At 45.8% G+C, this 18,973-nt stretch overlaps 1 protein-coding gene across 2 annotated transcripts in view; it reads left to right on the top strand.

Moving 5' to 3' along the window:
- The window catches only part of HSF1 (heat shock transcription factor 1), a 71,229-nt gene that overhangs the window by 16,553 nt on the left and 35,703 nt on the right, over positions 1 to 18,973 (top strand). Inside the window, exons 2-4 of one of the 2 annotated variants that reach the window (XM_050892688.1) lie at positions 3,506 to 3,614; positions 9,394 to 9,530; positions 11,406 to 11,530. In XM_050892688.1, the coding sequence (XP_050748645.1) occupies positions 3,506 to 3,614; positions 9,394 to 9,530; positions 11,406 to 11,530 (371 nt within the window). Of the gene's footprint in view, positions 1 to 3,505; positions 3,615 to 9,393; positions 9,531 to 11,405; positions 11,531 to 18,973 lie in introns of those variants that run through there. The other variant, XM_050892689.1, reaches the window with a different exon arrangement.

The following is an 18,973-nucleotide window of genomic DNA, read 5'->3' as shown; positions in this document are numbered from 1 at the left end:
TTGGAAATGATTCTGAAGAGAAGAATAACTGAAGCCATAGAAGTAAATGGAAATGGGATAAAATACAACATAGGTTTACCAAAAATTGATTGTATCTTCTCTCCTCCGGACATGAAATCCTTTTCTAGATAGAGGAATTGGGGCAGATCTAATGTGTCTGGACTTCCGCAAAGTATTTGGTACTCTGCCGCATGGAAAATCATACGTGAAAGTGGAGAAGATGAGGATTAATGTAAGAATTGTGGGGGAGGGACTGGCTAAAGCAGAGAGGACAGTTTTCGGAGGGTCGCTCCAGTCTGGAGAGAGGTCATGGCAGAGCTGCTCGCAGATGAAATCTTGGAACAGTTTTCTGAATGCGTTTTTTGTAATGACTTTGGCACGGAAGGTGTGTTGAGAAAATTTTCACAAAACACTGTTGGACTTTGTTAACACAGCAAAGATTTGGGATGCCATGCAGAAGAAATCAGATGACCTTGAGAACTGGAATAATAGAAATGAGGCAGAATTTGGTTAATGCCTGTGGAGGGTTGATTTCGTCCTAACTGTGCAAATAATCCTGTCACTTACAGACAATTTAATTCAGGTTGGTTTCCCTGTAAACTTCTTAGGTACCTTAGACCCCTGCTCTTCCAGCTTACTCTCAAGACTTCTACCACTTTGCAGCAGCAGCCGCTCTAAGCAGCAGTAGCCGTGTGTTGGGCATGTGTGCATGTCGATTGGCAGTGGACTAGTACCAGGAAGGGAGAAGAGCTGGTTAAGCGAAAGGTAGTTGGTGTGAGCGCAAGAAAATGTGCATAAGCCGGCCATCAACGGTCTGGAAATGGGAGTATTGCTAATACACGCACAGAGAAATGCTTAAGTGGTACAGTGTTAAAAATACAATTTTAGGATGAATCTCCAACAGCGTCATGAAGGAAATCACCGATGTGGTGCTTCTGATAGTATTGGATCTGAAGGCTGAGAGCCTGTCTTCAGGTCCCTCTTGCTCCCCGCTTCCTTGGAAGGAACAGGTACTGCACTGAGACTTGGGTGAAACTCCTTGAAGTTGATGGACATGAGAGACATCCTTCTATGAAAATAGAGGAAAATCTGTTACGCTTGTTAGCAGCGTGGATAGACTGCTGTGGAGTAGCTAAACCTGGGCGGATTCACGAGGCTGGGCAGGAGCAGGTAGGTGGGGAGGCAGGTTGGGGGATCTGGATGTGGATAAAGGGAGCAGAGTATTTTGGATGCGGCGACGTACAGCGAATGGCTGTAGTGCGGTGGAGTTCACTGAGAAGACCACCAGCAAACTTGTTTATCTTACGGGGCAAAAAAAGTGAGAACTCTGGAGTGGAGCAACTCCAGCAAAACAAAAAACCTTGGGATGGGACTCAAAGATGTTTTATTTATTGTGGGTTGCCGTCTTTAGGAGATGGCCAGTGTGCACTTCCTTCCTTCATTGCCATCTTCCTGTTGCATTTTTTGCTATGAGAATCAACTCGGAGTACTCGTAAGTATTGGATAAAGAGTAAAGGACCTTAATGAAAACAAATACTCGAATGCAGGTGAATCCTCTGAAGGAGTAATGAAACTCATCCATGGACCAAAAAGCCCAAACTGTCAACTTTTAATAAACCCTTACCTGGTTTTGTTATTGGCAGCCAGAACCTTTTGAAGCCTGTTTCGGGGTGGGGGTTTTTTTTGAGTAGTCTTAATTCTGTAGGATTAATGCTGCGTTGAATTTGCCCAGTAACTTTAAAAGTAAGACATGCCTGTCTGAAAGTCAAGTCTCGTGGATATTTGATCTGATACTCTTCAGTCAGTTCAGAAGACCTCGGCCTCATCTTTTCCCTGGGGGTTCATGCTGGGACTTGGAGACTGTCTGCAGATGCTCGTCGTGTTTAGCTGGAGCACTGATCTGACAAGACTGGAGTTCGGGGCGCTCGTGGGTTTGTGTTCGTCTTGTTGCTTAGCACAGTGACGGGCGAGGGGGCTCTTCTGACCTCGTGCAGCAAGACCTAGTTTAAGATTGAAGTGGCAGCCCTTGCTTGTGAAGGTCTTGCCGTTGAGTCACTCGTGAATTGGGGGGGACTTTGGAGTTCTGGAGGCACCATCCCTCTGCTGTCGTGTGGGTGGTCTGGCCTGGCCCTGCCGCTTTTCTTTTGAACTAAGAAGTCCGATTGCTTCACGGCCCTGCAGTGACTTGCCAGTATCTTGTTGGGCTTGGCTCTCCTCTGGTGCTCTGCCAGCGCTGTGTGCTGGTGATGCATGGGATGATATTAGCAGGAGGATGGAGCAGGAGCAGGACTTCGTCATGGAAGAAAATCCGGGTTGTAAAATGCATTCGGAGTTCTTGTGTCGCTTTGCCAGAATGAAAATCCCTTCTTTTGCTGTTTTGCAGATGCTTATGTTGACAGTATAATTCCTGCTCAGCGTGCCAGAAGGGTAATAGAAACCATACTTGATAAAACGGCACCACAGACCTGAAAGCTAAGTGGCTGAAAAGTGATCCTGACTACTAGTCGAGATAGTTATAATAGTCAAAATAACTAGTTATTCTTGGCATGCATTGGTCTGTTGGCGATAACTCGTTTTCCACAATCCGACAGCAGAAGTACCTCAGGGTGTAGAGGGGCACGAACGCTTCTTACTGTCTCCTACCTAGTCCTACTTTTTAAATCACCATGTAGAAAATGTTTATCAATCGCAGTGAAAAATTAAAACTCGTTAGTCAGTGTTGCTCTCGCTCTGCCAGCAACAGCACGTGTTGCTTTCAGCTGCTCTGGACCTCGTCTGCCTTGTCTGCGTGGGCACGGCGAGCTGCCCGAGACTGGCAGCACACAGAATTGTCTTCATTTGTTTGCAGATGTTGATGTTTAAAGTCAGGCTAGCCTGGTTGTCTTAATTTGCTCGGAAGATTGTTGGCTGTTGCTGTAGATAGGAAAAAAAGTTAATTGGGACAAGTTGGGGAATTACTAGATTTGCAGTTGTGCAAATTGAGGTTTAATCTTTATAGCCTTCTTCACCTCCTGGGTGGTTTTTTTAAGTCTCTGGGGAGTTGTGCTCTGCTGGTTCTCCCACATTAGTAGCTTGAGCACACTGTGAAGAGTTATCGGCTGTCTGCCAGTTCTCGATAACTGACAGATGCGGGGTGTTCTTCGGGGCCGAGTGCAAGGAAATGTGATTTAGCCCCCGTTGGCTAAGAGCGCTCCCGTGGGCAGTTACCCTGGCTCAGCTGAGACGCGGCGACGTGCTAAACGCTGCCTGCATCGGGAGCTGAAGGATGTGGTTGAGGTCCCTCTGAACTGCATTCATGGGAATGTGCATTGGTCAGATGGTAACAGCTTCAAACAAAGCTCATAAACTGCGTCCTTACCTGCAGCTGAGGGACTCCAGGACATGGGGCCGTTACTGATTTCACCCACAGCAACGCAGAATTTAGATTTGTGAAATGAAGGGGCGGGTGGGCTTCGCTCTTCCTGTGTCACGGTGGTTGATAATGTTTCGTTTTGTTTTTTGACAGAGCGGAAGCAGCTTCCATGTGTTTGACCAAGGCCAATTTGCCAAGGAGGTGCTTCCAAAGTACTTCAAACACAACAACATGGCCAGCTTTGTGCGGCAGCTCAATATGTGTAAGTATCTTCTGGGCAGTTCAGAGTGCAAAGTGTGAAGTTCGTCCTGAAGTAAGGTTTCCCTCTTCTGCCTAGGTTTAACGTAGGGGATGTTGCCTTGAGATGGGAGTATTTGCTAGCTTTGCAATCACTCAGTTTTTGGGGACCAAGTGGTAGTTTTAAGCTCGGCCTCTGCTGAGGGGAATAACAACTTCTAAAACTGAAAACTTCTGCTAGATGTAAAGAACTTCAGACTCTCGGACTTCTTTTATCCTGAAATTCCCTAGTTATTAACGCAGGAGTTCTGAGAGCTTTCCTTGTGTTCGCCCATCATTAACGTTGGCGATGGCTCTTTGCCATCCTGTGTCATGAAGGAGGACCTCCTCTGGAATGCTTCCAGTGAGACAGGACCACCACATGTGACAGCTGGTTCATTTTCTGCTCACTTTCTTGAGGGGATGTTGCTGGCGACATCGTGTAGAGCAGGCATTGACTGAACTTGCTCTACTAAACAACAATTATTTAAAAAAAAATAAACCCATAGAATCATAGCAGAATAGGGCTGGAGGGAACTCGCAGTCATTGAGTCCAATCCTCTGCTTCAAGGCAGGATCAGCTACCTCTGTGTTGTTCCTGATGACTTTGCATCGAACCTATTTTTTCCAAGCCTCCAGTAATGAAGATTCTGTAAGTTCATCAAGGAAATGCTGTTAGTGTAAAGATAGTGAAGCAGTGGAGTTGATTGCTGAATGTCTAACCCAAACCTTCCCAGCTACGGTTTAAATCCTCCACTTCTTTCCTATCTGCTGCGGATATAAAGAGATTTATTCCTTCTCCTTTTGCATCAGCCTTTGTGTCTTTGAAAACCTGATACCTCTCCTCAGTCCTCTGTTTTTCTTTTTTAGAATAAACAGCCTGGTTTTTTAATTCTTGAAGGTTGTTTTCCAGCCTTTAATTACATTCCTTTCTGAACTGACTGCGTTCCATCTCTTTGTTGAAGTGCGGTAGCCAACGTTGGGTGTATCGCTGGATAGAATAAAAAGAGGAATTCGTGTGTCTTGAAAGCAGTACTTTTGTGTATAGCCCATTACGGCATTGGCCTTTTTCTCAGCAGCGTGGCATTGACTTTTATGTTCAGCTCATGATCCGCTACAGCGTTCATGTTGTCTTCTGTTCAGCTACTATCTACCCAGTGGTTTTCCCTCCCATATTTGTTTGGTTTTGCTCCTGCCTCAGAGTTGTACCTTGCATTTGTCAGTAGTGACTTTCATTCCTCTTGTCAAAATCACTTTGAATTGCAGTCAAGTCTTCCAACATACTTGCAGCTCTTCCCGGCTGTGTTTTATCAGCCAGATTAGTAAATGTATTCAGTATGCCATTAGTGAAGGTGCTGAATAGGACTGGGCCCACACTCGTATACACAACACTGCAATATTTTTTGCTAACTGCTCCCTAAATAAGGCTTTTTCTCTTGGGTTTATGCTCATATTATATCAGTTTCATCTTGCTGATTTTCCGGCTTTGAGGATGTCATGCTTTGGTTAAGATGAACCAAAGCTTGCTATGCTGTCATGGAGGAAAATTAAATTGGTTTAAGCTGATCTTTTCTTGTCTTCTGGGGGTTTTTTTTGTTTCGTTTGCTTTTTGGGTTTGGGGTTTTTTTACTTAGGCACATCAAAAAGTGAAAAGTGGCACCTGCTTGCATAGCTCTCTGAGAAGGGTCGAGAGTTCCCACAGAATTAGGGAATACTCCGTTTCCCATCACCGCTGAGGAAAGCTGTGCCCCAAATATCAGATCCTGCCAGGAGAACAAGGATGTCATTGGGCTGCTTAGGTGTAATTAGACACGGGACAGCCGGACACCTCCAGAATATCGCTTATCGGTGCTTTTCACCTTGCTTGCTGTTTCTTTTGCTGGAGGACAGGTAGGAGGGCAGGTAGGGAGGCTCAGCTCCTGTCTGCAGGCGGGAGGTCACCCTGCAGAAGGACAGGCTCCTTCAGCAGCTTTGCTTCCCCGCTCAGGCAGGGCCCTTTCCAGCTGCACTTCTCTTGCCTGTCCTGTCACCACATCTGGCTTGCGTTTGGAGGGAGGAGGATGACACCTCCCTCCAAAGCACACGTTTGCAGGTGCCTTTAGTACTTGCATATCCTGGAACGCTTTGGAATAGGATCAACCTGAGCATTAGCTTGTCAAATAAGGTAAAAGCTGCCTCTCCAACTGACACTGTTCTAACTGGGGAATAAGAAGAAGCAAGCAAGCTGTCTGGTCCGTTCCCTCTCACTGTATGTAGAGTTAAAAGGGCAGGGGGAATAACATTAGTCCAGAACATAGACTTTCAATAGCAGGGACAGAAGAGCTGGAACAGAATTAGGTGATCAGACAAAAGCACATCTGAGTGATAAGGTGTTCTTTTAAAAAGGGGGAGAAAGAAGTAATAAATCTCCAAGACCAAGCTAAGACAGGCCTGAAACTTCTTTCTAACAACGCCTTTCCCAAGTGGTTCAATACTTCTGGAAAAAAAACGTGTTCTGATCAGAAATGGAACTAAGATTTTTTTTTTTTTTTTAAAGATCTCAAGAATCGGGTTCTCCAGACAAAATTCCTGCCCTCGACCAGACTTTTGGCTCTTTCTGATACGTTCGGTTACACTACCATGATAGCATGATGCAGTATTGAGATGATGGAAAGCTAGGCTTCATGTCTCGCACTAGAAAATGAGTAAATGTAACTTCCATATTCAGGTGTTTATGACTTTTTTCTATGCTTAATCTGTTTTTTAACATTGATCCTGTTCTTCCCAATCTGTGTTACAGAGGCTTTGATTTACTTTAACTATAAAGGGGATTTCTTAGCGTGTGATTGGTGGCAGTTTGAGGATTTCAGTTTATTTTAGACTTGGGTGATACAGTAGATGTATGTCCAAACTTGCAAGTAAATTCAGAGTTTGTCCCTACACTGCTTGTTGTGTTTGCTTGAAGAACAGAGGTTCCTAAGGGAGGTGTAGTAAAGAAAAGGTACCCAAAATGGAACATGATTTTCTATGCTTAGTTTTCTGGGATTTGCTTGGTTAGCTTCTAGTACAGCTGTGCAGTTATTGTTGCATTTTTCTCAAATCACTTCATGTGTAGCATAATTGTATATTTCTGTGTTACCTGTTCACAGGGAAATTCGAAGTTCGTTGTCCTGGCTGGGGGAATAGTCCAGTAACAAGAAGAGTGCCTCTGAGCTAGCTTTCAGGCTGTGGATCCCTATGCAAAACCTGAGTGAGGGTTATGAGATTCTCCAGAACCGGTGTTTCACGGTGTGTGCTGAGCCTTGGTCACCTTTCTGGGCACAGCCACAGGCAAAAAAAAAGTAATCTGCTGCGAGCTCAGATGGACATTTTGTCTAGGGACACCTCTACTCCTGTTCTGGTTGCTGTATGAGCAAACTGAATCTGAGCTGGTGTTTCGGGTTGGGTACACGAATGGAGGACGGTGCAAAGCTTTTGCTGTTCTGACTGAGCATCTCCGTGCTACTGGTTCCCTGCCCTCTACTAATCAAGCAATATTCTTTTTCTCCATGCTCCCCCCTTCCCGGTTTTCCAAACTTATACTGCTTAATCCTCCTCATACCCTTCGGATGTGCAAGGAAATCGAGAACTGCCTGACTGTGTAAACGCTCCGAGATTGATGGGTGCGTTTGTAGCTGCTCTTTCCTGCCAGCTCGCAGGAACGTTCTGGGATTATCCCAGAGACATTGCTTCACGGCAGTCTGCTCGGCTTCCTCCCCGCGCACACAGATCTGCATTTACGTTTTGGCTGCGGGTTCTTGTGATAGGCAGCAACATAAAGGATGCCTTTCATACACCTCTCACGTGGAGGTTATATCAGGGATTAACTTTAATGCTCCAGATGTGGGCTGCAGAGAGCATTCCAATGTTATTAGAAAGGATGACATTTTCATTACCTTTCAACACCAGCTCTTTGAATAGCTGTGGGGCACATTCTGTGCTTCACGACCGGGGCCTTTAGTTTTTAAGGATGACTTGAATAACCAAAAACTGGCTAATATCACTACAGTAACGTGTAATTTCTCTAAATCACTTTCTGCTGCAAGTGCAGGAAGCTTTTTTTTTTTAACCACAGCTGTGGTCTGAGAAACTTAAATAACACTCTTGATTTATCCTAGCAGTTTACAGAAATGCTGAGATCCAAAAATACTTTGATGCGCTACACTCTGTTCTTGAGTGGCTTTTAGGTGTTTTAAGTACATCTGAGGACTTTGGTGCATAACTTCTGCCTGAACTGTTGAGGAAGCACTTTGCAGCGTGCCGTGCCTCTCCCTTCCCCACGCAGCAGAGGAATTGCACCGTCACTCTCACCAGAGGTTGTGTTGCTGCGGGAATAACAAAAGTGGTGCTTGTCGCTGTAGTTCTGGGGAATTGTTTGGAGCCAGGATGTTTTTAATCGTCACGTATTAGAATGAGAAAAACGCTGTGGATTTGTATTTCTTAAGGTGGAGTAGACTGGTTAAAAAAAAAGAATTTTGGGCTTTAGTATAAAGGTGAGTAGATTGTTAACTGGAATGTCTGCTTCAGGTCCAGTAGCCCTGTTTGCCGAGATTGTCAGCTCTGTCCTGGTAGTGTTGTACAGCTCACTTAGGAAGAAGTTTTCTGGAAAGGCTCTGAAGCCTTTGGGAAGTCATTGATTTACTTTCTGTGCCTTGGGGTCTCCTTTACTATACGAAAATTCCTCCTTAGTTTCAAGTTAAGGAGCAGGGTGCCTACAGTGCCCTGGAATGTGCAAATTTGTTACAGGCATGCCAGCTACGGTCGTCTGCATCATGGACTTGTAGGGTGAGGTAGCATGTGCTGCTGCGAGAAGGCACGGAAATGGAGAACGGAGGGGCTTGGGAGTTCAATTAAATGCAGTAATAACTCATCTCCCGTCGTGTGCTGATGGACACGTGCATGGTTTTGTCTCCAAGGTGTTCCTATTTTCATTAGTATGTGAGATGATAGGCAGCGGTGCTTTATCTGCATCATGTATGTTGCGGAGTACGTGGCTAATTGCTCTCAGAAACCATTTTATTCCCTAAATAAATAAAACATAAGCCCTCTGGGATTGCCTGGAGTGCGCGCTAAATGTTTGAGTCTCTTTTTGGTGGTATTCTTGAAAAAAGTTTTGTTGAAATATATGTCTTTCCTTATCTTGCCCTGCATTGAAAAGGCAAGGCAAGGTGCTGTTCACTCACGTAACAGGGCAGTTCCCTGTGAATGAGGGGCTTTTATCAGGAAATAGTGACGTTAATTGGAGACTCTTGGTTTAGTTCCAGTAATTTCAGCCTTTCTTCTTGCTGATCCATGCTATCAGCCAAACATCAGCACAAGTTGGTCTTGCGAGAGCCGCGAAAGGTGTTCTTCAAATGATTCTGGGATGTAGAAGTGGATCCCACTCCTCGCAGCCGTCTGTGTCAAGCTGTTGCGCAGGGCAGGTAGCTGAATGGTCTGGCTCTGCTCTCCTGGGGAGAAACAGAGGCAGGGGAAGGGTCTGGTGCTGGAGAGGACTCGTACCACTTGCTGTCCAGGCTGTACAGAGAGGATCAGCGTAAGCCTCTGTCCGAATGTCTGTCAGTTTAAGGAGGGGTTTCTCATTCCACGTAGCATTTTTAGGATGAGATTTGTTAGAAAGCAATACCACGGTGACAGAGCACTGGGTATTTAAGCGAACAAGGGTAACTTGCGCTAGTTTCTGCTTCCTCAAGTTCATATTTAGCCTGTTAAGCTTTTCTCCAATTATCTCCCCTTTGATTTTTCAGATGGCTTTCGAAAGGTTGTCCACATTGAGCAGGGAGGACTGGTGAAGCCAGAGAAAGATGATACTGAATTCCAGCATCCGTACTTCATCCGAGGCCAGGAACATCTCCTGGAGAACATCAAGAGGAAAGTAACCAGCGTAAGTTTATACAACAGATCTTGCTCTAGATAAAGGGTTTAAAAGCAGAGGGTTAATCTGAAAAGCATCAGTGTGCTCTAAGCGTTGATGGACATTGGTGTCGTTGGTTATTGTTCTATGCCAGCAGCTCTTCTGGCTGTCTCTGCCCGCTCACCCAGGTACAAGCTGCAGTGCCATCCTGCTAGTCAGCTGGCTTCAGGTTCTTGGTTCCAGTCCCTTTTGTTTGTGGGTTGTCTTCTCAATGTTTTCAGCGTTAGGTTCGTTATGGCACGGCTTGAGACTTCCCCTCTCTCCCACAGCACCGACAGAAAACAGCCAGCACTCTGGCCTTGCAAACCAAATTGTTTCTGAGTTCAGTAAAAAGCGTCACTATATTTTTCCTGTTTTTCTGAACAAGTAGCATCTGTTTGAGTTTAGCTTGATGGAGGGAAGTTTGCTGTGTCCTCTGGAGAGACTGAACAGCAATTGTACCTTTCAGTAGGAGGGAGAGTGATCACTAGTTGAGCTGCAGGCTTTACTTAAAACGCTTCAAGGAATGAAAAATACGTACACACAACGTGTGCACCCACAGACACATGAAGATAATGTTAGATGTAGTAGTGGAAGGAGGAAAAGGAAGGATAAGATACCTGAATTCTTTTAAATGTGTTCACCTCCAGTGTATCCCAAATATAAACTTACGCATTTTCCCTTTAAACTCACAGACGTGTTTTACAACTGCCCTCGTTTCTTGAAATACAGAATTGCAGTATGTGCACTGAAGACATGGTAGAGCAACAGTTGGTATCAGGAGTTCCAAAAATGCTTATGAACTTGCCAGGCTAATTTATTAGTCCTGAAGTGTGGGCTGGAGAAACATGTTTTTGTCATTCTTTTCCAAATAATAATCAAAGCAATGTGTAGAGAGAGTAGCTGACTCTTCTGTCTATCCCAGGGTGCTCTCAAATAACCGTAAGTGCCATTTTCACCGAGGCATTTAGTTCCTCTAGACATTTTCACAGTGGGCAAACGCGTTAGAAGGATGTAAATAGATCTTAAAGATATATGACCTGCTGGCAAGTGAAGTGGAGAGAAGCTGCTATTGAATAGGTGAGATGTGTTAACCCCTATAATGGTTGGCAGATTCATAGACTTCTCACGTGGTACAGCTCTTGTGAAACATGCCTAGGTGTCATTTCTCGTGAGTATTTTATCAGAAAAATAAAATCGTCTGCTCAGAATCTTCTGCTCAGCTGCTTTAACACTTGTAGTGGGAATGATGAGGATGTCAAGCAACCGGCTGCTGCTCGGGGATCTCTGGAAGAGGGTTACCGTTCTGCCTGCAGGCCTCTCTGCTGCAGTGAGCTCATCTGCCCTTTTTCTCCTGATTTTCTTTCTCAAACCGGCTAATGACTTTCTTAATTGCTGAGCCCACTATTCAGTTCACTGCACGCAGCAGAGACTTTTGAAAGTGTGCGAGAAGAATGTTTGTTTCCTATCTTCAGTGCAAAAGCGCTCCCTGGTCTTTGTGGCTGCTAAGTTTTAGTTTTAAGATTGTCAGAGATAAGAGTGTCTTGGTCCGTTGCCTGTCTGAAGGTTTGCGTAGGCAAACAGCTCTTGTGCAGGCCTTCAGTTTTACCCGAGCACTGTATTTCTGATCCAAAAAGATATTTTTTTTAGGCTGCGACAGAATTTGATGTTTTCAAATAGCGATATGCTTGCAGAAAACTCGCTTTGTAGACGGCTGGTTTTAGTCCCTGGACACAGCGCACTCAGGCGTGAATGCAGCGGTTGGTCTAGAGAGGGGAGACGAATTATTTGCAGTATCAACTTTGAAGCTTGAATAATGGTTTTGTAGGAAGGAAACATCACTGACATCTTCCTTTCTGTCTCCAGGTATCCAGTATAAAGAATGAGGATATAAAGGTTCGGCAAGACAATGTAACCAAGTTACTGACTGACATCCAGGTGATGAAAGGAAAGCAGGAGAGCATGGACTCCAAGCTGATAGCCATGAAGCAGTATGTATGTGGGGAGGGGGTGGCAGAAAATGCAGGAGAGTTTGCCCAGTGATTTCTTTCCTGAACATGTTATTTTTAAGACCTTGTCTGAGAGAAGGCTGGCTGCTGCTTGCTTGCTCTCTGTTCCAGCTTCCAATTGTCTCGGGAGCGTAGCCTGGGCTGTAAGAGGCTTTCTGCTTAGGGCGAGAAGGGGGTGGTGGAGGGACCTTTTGAACGCGATTAAAAGCCATTAAAGACCTGGTGTCACAGCAACCAGACCTGTGACCCCAAACACGGTGTAAAGCTTCTTTGGAGTACAGCTCTGCTTTGAGGTATCAGTCGGGAAGGCTGTGAAGGCTTCAGCAACTTCCTTCCCTGCCACGAGGGTTACGATCTCAAATTTCAGTCAATGCTGGTGCTGGGTTTTTCCCCTGTGATTTTTTTTCCTCCCGCAAAACACAACTATTCCATCTTGTCTGATACTGCACCAGGGTATTCAAGTCATTTGGGGTAACGTCTGCTGTCCTTCTGTCCTAATACTGTATTCTTACTCCAGGCTCTTGACTTCTTACTTGCACCCAGTTAAATTCTCGCTGGATACTGCTCACCCAGTATTTGCTGTTGGCTTGGGAGGCAAAACGGGTGATCTTGAGTCCCACTACTAAATACTGCCTTACCTTTAGAGATGATCAGGGCGCTGTTGCTCACCCTTATGTGAGTTTTTCCCGTGGTGGTCGTACAGAAGAATTTTGTTAATGTCACCTAATCAGAATCTTTAAGCGATGCTCCAGAACTGGCTGCCCTCCCAGGCAGCAGGATCTGCGTGTGATCTGCCCGTTGTAAGACTTGCACCGAGACTCAAAGTTGCCTTTAAGTTTAGATACCTGTTGAAGCCAGTGAATATGGGGGTGTGGGTGTCTGATTCCCTTAGGCACCTTTATAAATCTTGATTTAAAGCTCTGCTTTTTGGTTTTGTTTTTTTTTCTTGTTTACCTCTCCACAAAGTGGAGCGAATCATACATCAGTGAAGTTTATTTTATCCCGAGCTTCTTCATCTCTGCCATTGTTTCTGAGGAATTTGGTTCTGGGTCCTACAGAAAACGGACAGTTTCACAGCAGAAAAATACTTCCTCCACGCTGTGTTCCAAAGCCTCCCTGTTCTTGGATTTCATTACTATATCTTGTGCTTGCAGATCACTTCTCTAGCACCTCTGGTGTTCATGGGAGGGGAGAGAACCTGCTTCGTCTCCAAGGTCATTCTAGATGATTCCCTTCATCTTCTATTTGCCCCAGGTATGAGCGCCCAGCCTTATATCTAGGCTGTGCTTCTCCTCAGGCCCTTTGCGAGGGGAGAAAGAAAGTAGATTGTCCTTCTAACCTGTTGGTAAATGGTGGCAGGTAAAAGATTTGTGCACCGTTATCGATATTGCAGTTTCATGGGTCTGCAGGCAGCAGAGGTGGCTTCTTCTGTTTTACCTTTCAAGTGAGTGAAGTGACTTGCCTGGCATGGCTTTGAATAAAAATCTCACGTGCAGCCAACCTTGAATGACAAAAAGCTAACCTCAACGAAGCATACTCAACACGCGTGTAGCCAGCAAAATCTTCATTAGTCCTCCAGCAATCGTACAAGTTATATCAGATGACTTGTTAGTAATGAACCCGCTGTTAAATCCACAACAGGGTAAACTTGCGTGGCCCTGGATTGGAAGCCATTCTTTCCACTTTCCTGGAAAAGCAGTCAGCTGCCTAAAACAATTAGTTTGCCACTCTGTGATGCGTCGTGACTTTTGGCAGCTCTGGTCCCAGCCGTTATCACAACAAGTTCGTGTGGGAGGCTTCTGCTTTTGCACGTTGGTTTTCTGTCCATTGCAGGAAGAATAAGCAACGTCAAGAGCCATCTTTAAACCCAGCTGCCAGTCTTGTGGTCCCGCCACGTGGTGCTCATCTAAATTTCCCTGGCTTTTGCAGTCCTGTGGCATGTTTTGAGATTAAGTGTCTAGGCTCGTACCCCCGTATTAAGGATGTGAGCATTCAAAAATGCATTCTAGGTCTCTAGGCTGCATTCTGGCTGCTCTGTTGGCTCTTGCTAAAGCAAACATTAGCATTATTAATTACAAATGGTCTGTAAACCACTAGGTGGAGTGCCTACAGCGGTACTTTGAGCTCTACTAACAGCAGAGAACTGACAACCTCTCTCAAAGCAGCGAAGCTTCCCCCCTCCTTCCAGGAAGATAGTTATTGACCAATTAATAAAAGATGTGTTTTGCACTTTTTTGAAAGCTTACCGGGTAAATAGGCTCCTGTAAGACAATCAAAATTAAACGATTTGTGTGAACTGTAAGTGTTGCGCAACGGCCTTTTAGCAGGTCTTCATCTTGAGACTGATGCCTGGAAGAGGTGCAGTCCCAGCCGAGCCCCCCGAGCGGCCGCCTGCTCCCCAAAAGGGCGGCCGCCCTTCGCCGTACCGGCTGCCGCGCACGTGCTCCCGCTCCGTGCCGCGCCTTGGCTCTGGTACTCTGCCGCAAGAGCTCGTCTGATTGCCAGCACAACAGAAAACCACACAAAGAACTGGGGGACTAGGGAGCGGGGCAGGTTCAGTGGCGGGTCCGGGAGCACAGGAGCGGGGCGATGGGAGCACTGCTCCTCAGCCCTGACGGGCTGCCGGGTTGGAACAGTGCTGCGCAGGCTCTGGGTTGGAACATCCAGCTGCGAGCTCTCCGTAGCTTGTAATAGCGTAATAACCTCTTCTTGGTTTAATATACTCCATTCCTCCTGGCTACTTCTCCATCCTTCGCAGCCATTAGTAACTGGTTTTTTCAGTCTTCTGCAGGTTCTCCGTATCTCAATAGACACAGCTTTTGGGTGTGCATTTCATCATCTTTAATTTTTCCCATCTCCATTATTAGTACCGGATCCCTGTACTTGGGATTGCTGTTCCTTTTCTGGAGGGCAGAGTTTGCAAGCCATTTTTCATGTCTTCATTTTCTCAGGAGCTTGCGGTTAAAAATTCTCGTCTTGCTTCTTGAATGCTAATACATCCAATTCACGTAAGGTTAGTCTTTTTAGTTCTGGATCTGTGGCGTGCTTCAAAGCATCAGCTGGTTCTTATCATCACATCATTGGCACTTGTTTTCTTGACAAGTTTTTTGAATGTTCTTGAGGGCCTGCTGGTTTGCATCATGTTGCATCTCTACAGTAGGGTTATTCCAGGTTCTCCTCCTTCCCCTTCACCACACCGGCGTCAACAGGCAACCTCCTCCAGCACCTGCTCAGCGACGATCCTTTCGTGGGTGAAATGGTGTGGATTAAGGCCTTCAGCTTGTGCCTATTGTGCTGCCGCTTCTCGGTGAATCGCTGCAGCTGGCAACAGCCAGAATCCTGTTGGATTCCTGCCTTAACCGCACCGCAAAGTGCACAGAGGTCTTTGTTGCAAATTCTGTGGGAATAAGGGCTTTTAATCCTCCAGCGTGGAGGCTTGAAATACGTTAATGGCTCAGTACAGGAACCGTTTGTATCCGCACGAGATGGAAGAGCCTTCAGTCGCGATGCAGAGCTTCCAGACAGGGCTGCTGCTTGATCGGCCGTTAATGCAGACAGACGACTGCTGGCTATTGCTGCGCAGCCACCGGTGGGCAGGGGCATGGAAAAAAAAAAACCACTTCAGACTGCGACAGGCTCGGACTCGGTAAGGAGGAGAGCAGCTGTCAAAGAAACTCGGGTGCGCGTTGGTCTTTGAGGGAGAAGTTTAAGAACGGTGACCTCCTGAAGTTTTTCTGCACAGAAATGTACAGCGTGGTTCAAACTTCCTCGTGCTGGTCTGACGCTCCCTGACTTCTAGAAACAACCACCAGGCGTTCAAACGCCGGAATGGATTCCCTGAAGTTGTTTGTGTGAAGTGAACTTCAGCTGAACGTCTGAGGTTTTTGTCAACCGTGAGTTAGAAGCAGGTTAATTTTGCTGTAAAAACAGCATGGTTTTCTTTGGCTAAGCGCAAGATGACTATGAATGAAGAGTGGTAACTCTGAAAATGAGCTTGCAATGGGACCAAAAGATCCTGCATTCATTCTCTTTTGATAGTAATGGTTATACGTAGGGGATCTCAGCTACCCGTTGACTTTGTAAAGACGTAGTCTGACCACAACCAGAGGAGTGTGTCTAGGTCTTGTATCAGCAGTGTAAGAATGCTGAATCATTGAGCAAACTTCAGGAGCCGAAACACGAATGACTAAAGTGATAGGAAACTTGCTGAGTAACGAGTGACTGAAGGAGCTCAGCCTTCTTTACTGGAAAAGGAAGGTGAATGAATGCTGATGTGCACCTCTGGAGTGTGACACTCCAGCCTCAGGAACGGGAGCTTGAGTATTTTTCATGCAGTGACAGAGGCGAAAATAGATAAAGTTAGACTAGCAATAAGGTCTGTGCTCTTAAGTGAAAAGAAGTGTTTGAATGATACGTGGAAGTCCGTGGTTGATTCCTTCACCACTGAAAATGTGAATTCAAGATTCTCCATTTCAGCCACAGCTGTTGGACTTGAAGCAGAGTGAACACACGTAACTGCTACGGCTTGTGCTTTACAGGCCAGACGATCGCAGTGTTCTGGGGTTTTTCTGGCTTGTAAATCTGATGCCACAAAGTATGCTCTGAAAAGATTTCAGTGTCTGGTGTCTTGCTGGTGCTCTTCTCCTCCTCCCTCTCCAATAGGCCTGTCCCCATCTTACGGATTTTTGAGGAATCCAGTTCCAAGACTTTTCCCCTTGAATGGAGTATGTCAGTCGGCGCTAACATGAGCTGACTGTAAATGCGACTTTGTTCTCCGTGTTGAACTTGGATCTGACCAGGCTTGCTCCGCTGTGGAGGAGACCTGCACTTCAGCCACAGCGTGAGAGTCACTCCTGTGAAATTCCACTGGATTCAGCGCGGAGACACCAGTGCAAACTGGGAGTTGTTCCCATTATACAGGTGGGCAGGTAGCAGCCGAAAGAGGGTCTGTAGTCCAGCTCTTCTTCGTCTGCTCGATCATACTCCTCCAGCCAAGGGCTCTGGTGTCTGACCAAGGCTGCGCGCAGAAGAGTTCCGTCTGCCTCGTGTGTCCAGTGAGGTGTCTCTGCACGGTTATGGTGGGAAATCACAACGGGTTTGTGTTCCCTGCAACAGTGACAGCCATCTCCAAAGGGAGGAGGGTGCCAGAAGCATAAAGCTGTTTCTTAGTGCCCGAAACGCTCCATTCTTAATTATTTTTCTTCTGTCTAAAGGTGTATTTTGATCAGGGGAAGGGGCTCCACTTTAGCTAAGCACACCAGGTGTAATTTATATTAAGCTGCTTTGTTGGCATAAAAAAAGGTTTACGGTCACGACTTGTCTTCTGTCGAAGTAAGATCTGTAGAGCATATTGAAAATGCATATGGGTTGAAGGTAGTAGAGGGAAAGCTGTTCTGGGGGTTTTTACTGGTTTGAATTGGATATCATCTTTGGCACATCCGATATAATGCTCATAGTAAATGTCTTTTTATTGCACAGCTGTGAACAGACCTTCTCAAATCTTCTCATATTGACACAGCTTAGCTCCAAAAGTCTGCCTGAAAGACTAAGGAATACAGTCAAACACATCTCTGCTGTCGTGCAATAATGCGTGTCTGCATAATTTGCTGTCAGTCTCCAGCACTGGCAGCAAGTGATGGAAAGTAGATAAACTGAACTTTGGATATGAAAATATTTACTCTTCCTTGTCAGCAGCTCCTTCAGCAGGACTGGATAGTGCTCCCGAGGGGCTGAGGTCTTGTGAGCGAGGACATCGCTTCCCGGGAGCCCGGGGGAATCTCACCTGTTTAGGTTTGGTTCATCTGCACTTCTCTGCTCTTAGTTTGACATATTTGGGGGGGGTGTTAGTTTTACAGTGGGTTTTTTTGCATCCCCTGGAAAACAGAAGTCCCTTGTCTTCCTCCAGGTATTTTATGGGCCTCTGGAGACCTTTTTCTTTTTCAAAAAAAAAAAAAAAAAAAAAAAGGGCAAGCAAGCTATGGGTGAAAGGAGTGTCCGAAACAGCCATGAGCTTTAGGGAAGATTTTAATGCTCTTCGTGGCCTCCCACCTTTCTGGCTTTTGGAGTTAAGGGTCGCGTTGCATCACGATTTCTTTGTCCTTCTAGTTACCTCATGGGGAAAGATGTGCAAAAAGAGCAAATCTTCTCATTCTGGGGAACGCAAAGCCTGAGGCTCCCTTGCCTCTTGCTAAAGAAACAAGGGGTCGCCTTTCGTTCTGGCACCGGTGCTGCAGCAGAGCTCTCATCCGCTCCTGCTAGCTGAAGGGGGATCTGGAGCTGAGGTTGAAAGTGCGTCACTGTGCTTGGTTATGCTCCTCTGTTATTCTCAGCTGCTTTTTCAGATAGTTAACCATCTGAAAATTACTTCTTTTGCTGATTTCCCCCCCCCCCCCGTTTATCATGAAGTGAAATTTATTGGAGCATATGAAGAGAACCCCTTCAGGCAGTTCTGCGTAGATTAAATAAGTCACAGTGAGGCCTTGGATTTTGGTTTCAGTTTTGTACTCTACTTCACACAGCTTATTCTAACACATCCCTTTCATTTTCCTGTTCTCTAAATCACAGTATCTCATGCAAGTCCAGTGTAGAAGTGATTCTTTGGAACTGTCGCCGTGCAGCCTGGCATTCCTGCAGCCTGACACCGCATGGACACCTCGGGGATCACAGCGGCTGAAAGACACTTGGTTTTTCCAAAAGTGAAGACCAAATGTGACCAGCTAACGCCGCAAGCCTTGTCAGAGCTGGGGCAGCAAGGCCAGCGGCTGTGGCTGCACGTTGTTGTACAGCTCTTGCTCTCTCCCTCCGGTCTCAGCGTGACGACTGCCCAGTTTAAGCATCAGTTACTTAACATCTTCTCTGACTTCTTTGTGCTGATATTTGGGAAGTGCGTTGGAAAGTATTGCTTTTCACGCTGCAGCACCATCAGCAGTTTCTTACCAGTGCTGAGGCTTTGCTAGAACAGTTATTAACAGGTTGACTGTAGTAAGTCATCTTGATATTAAAGGGTACTGCGTAACTTAGATGCTTAATTTACCAACAGCCAGTATGGTTTTTTCTCACATGAGAAGTTTTGTGTTAAAAGCGTTGCTGTTAGTCTCTTTTCTATTTCTGATTGCTTTTATCTTTTAGTATTTTAAAATTGGAAAGTCATCAGAAACCACTCTGGGAGAAAGGATAGGAACCTCAGCTCCAGCGGCGGGGAACAGCATCTGCCTGAACTCCGTCTCTTCAGCTGGGAGGCCGTTGCCTTCCGGAGAGATCTTCAAGCAAAGAGTGGTTATTAATTACGCTGAATTTTGAGCAGGTTACTGACCTAGAATTTCTGCAGTTTCTTTTGGCTTCTGTTCTGCTTTCTTAGCTTCTGAAGCTGTGACTCATCTAAGCCAAATGTTTTCTTCTGGGCGTTTTAACTTGGAACTGTTTAGA

This window comes from Gymnogyps californianus, chromosome 2 (assembly GCF_018139145.2).
Source record: "Gymnogyps californianus isolate 813 chromosome 2, ASM1813914v2, whole genome shotgun sequence".
NCBI lineage: Eukaryota > Metazoa > Chordata > Aves > Accipitriformes > Cathartidae > Gymnogyps > Gymnogyps californianus.
Note: the sequence above shows the minus strand (reverse complement) of the source record. Positions and strands in the feature narration are given on the sequence as shown.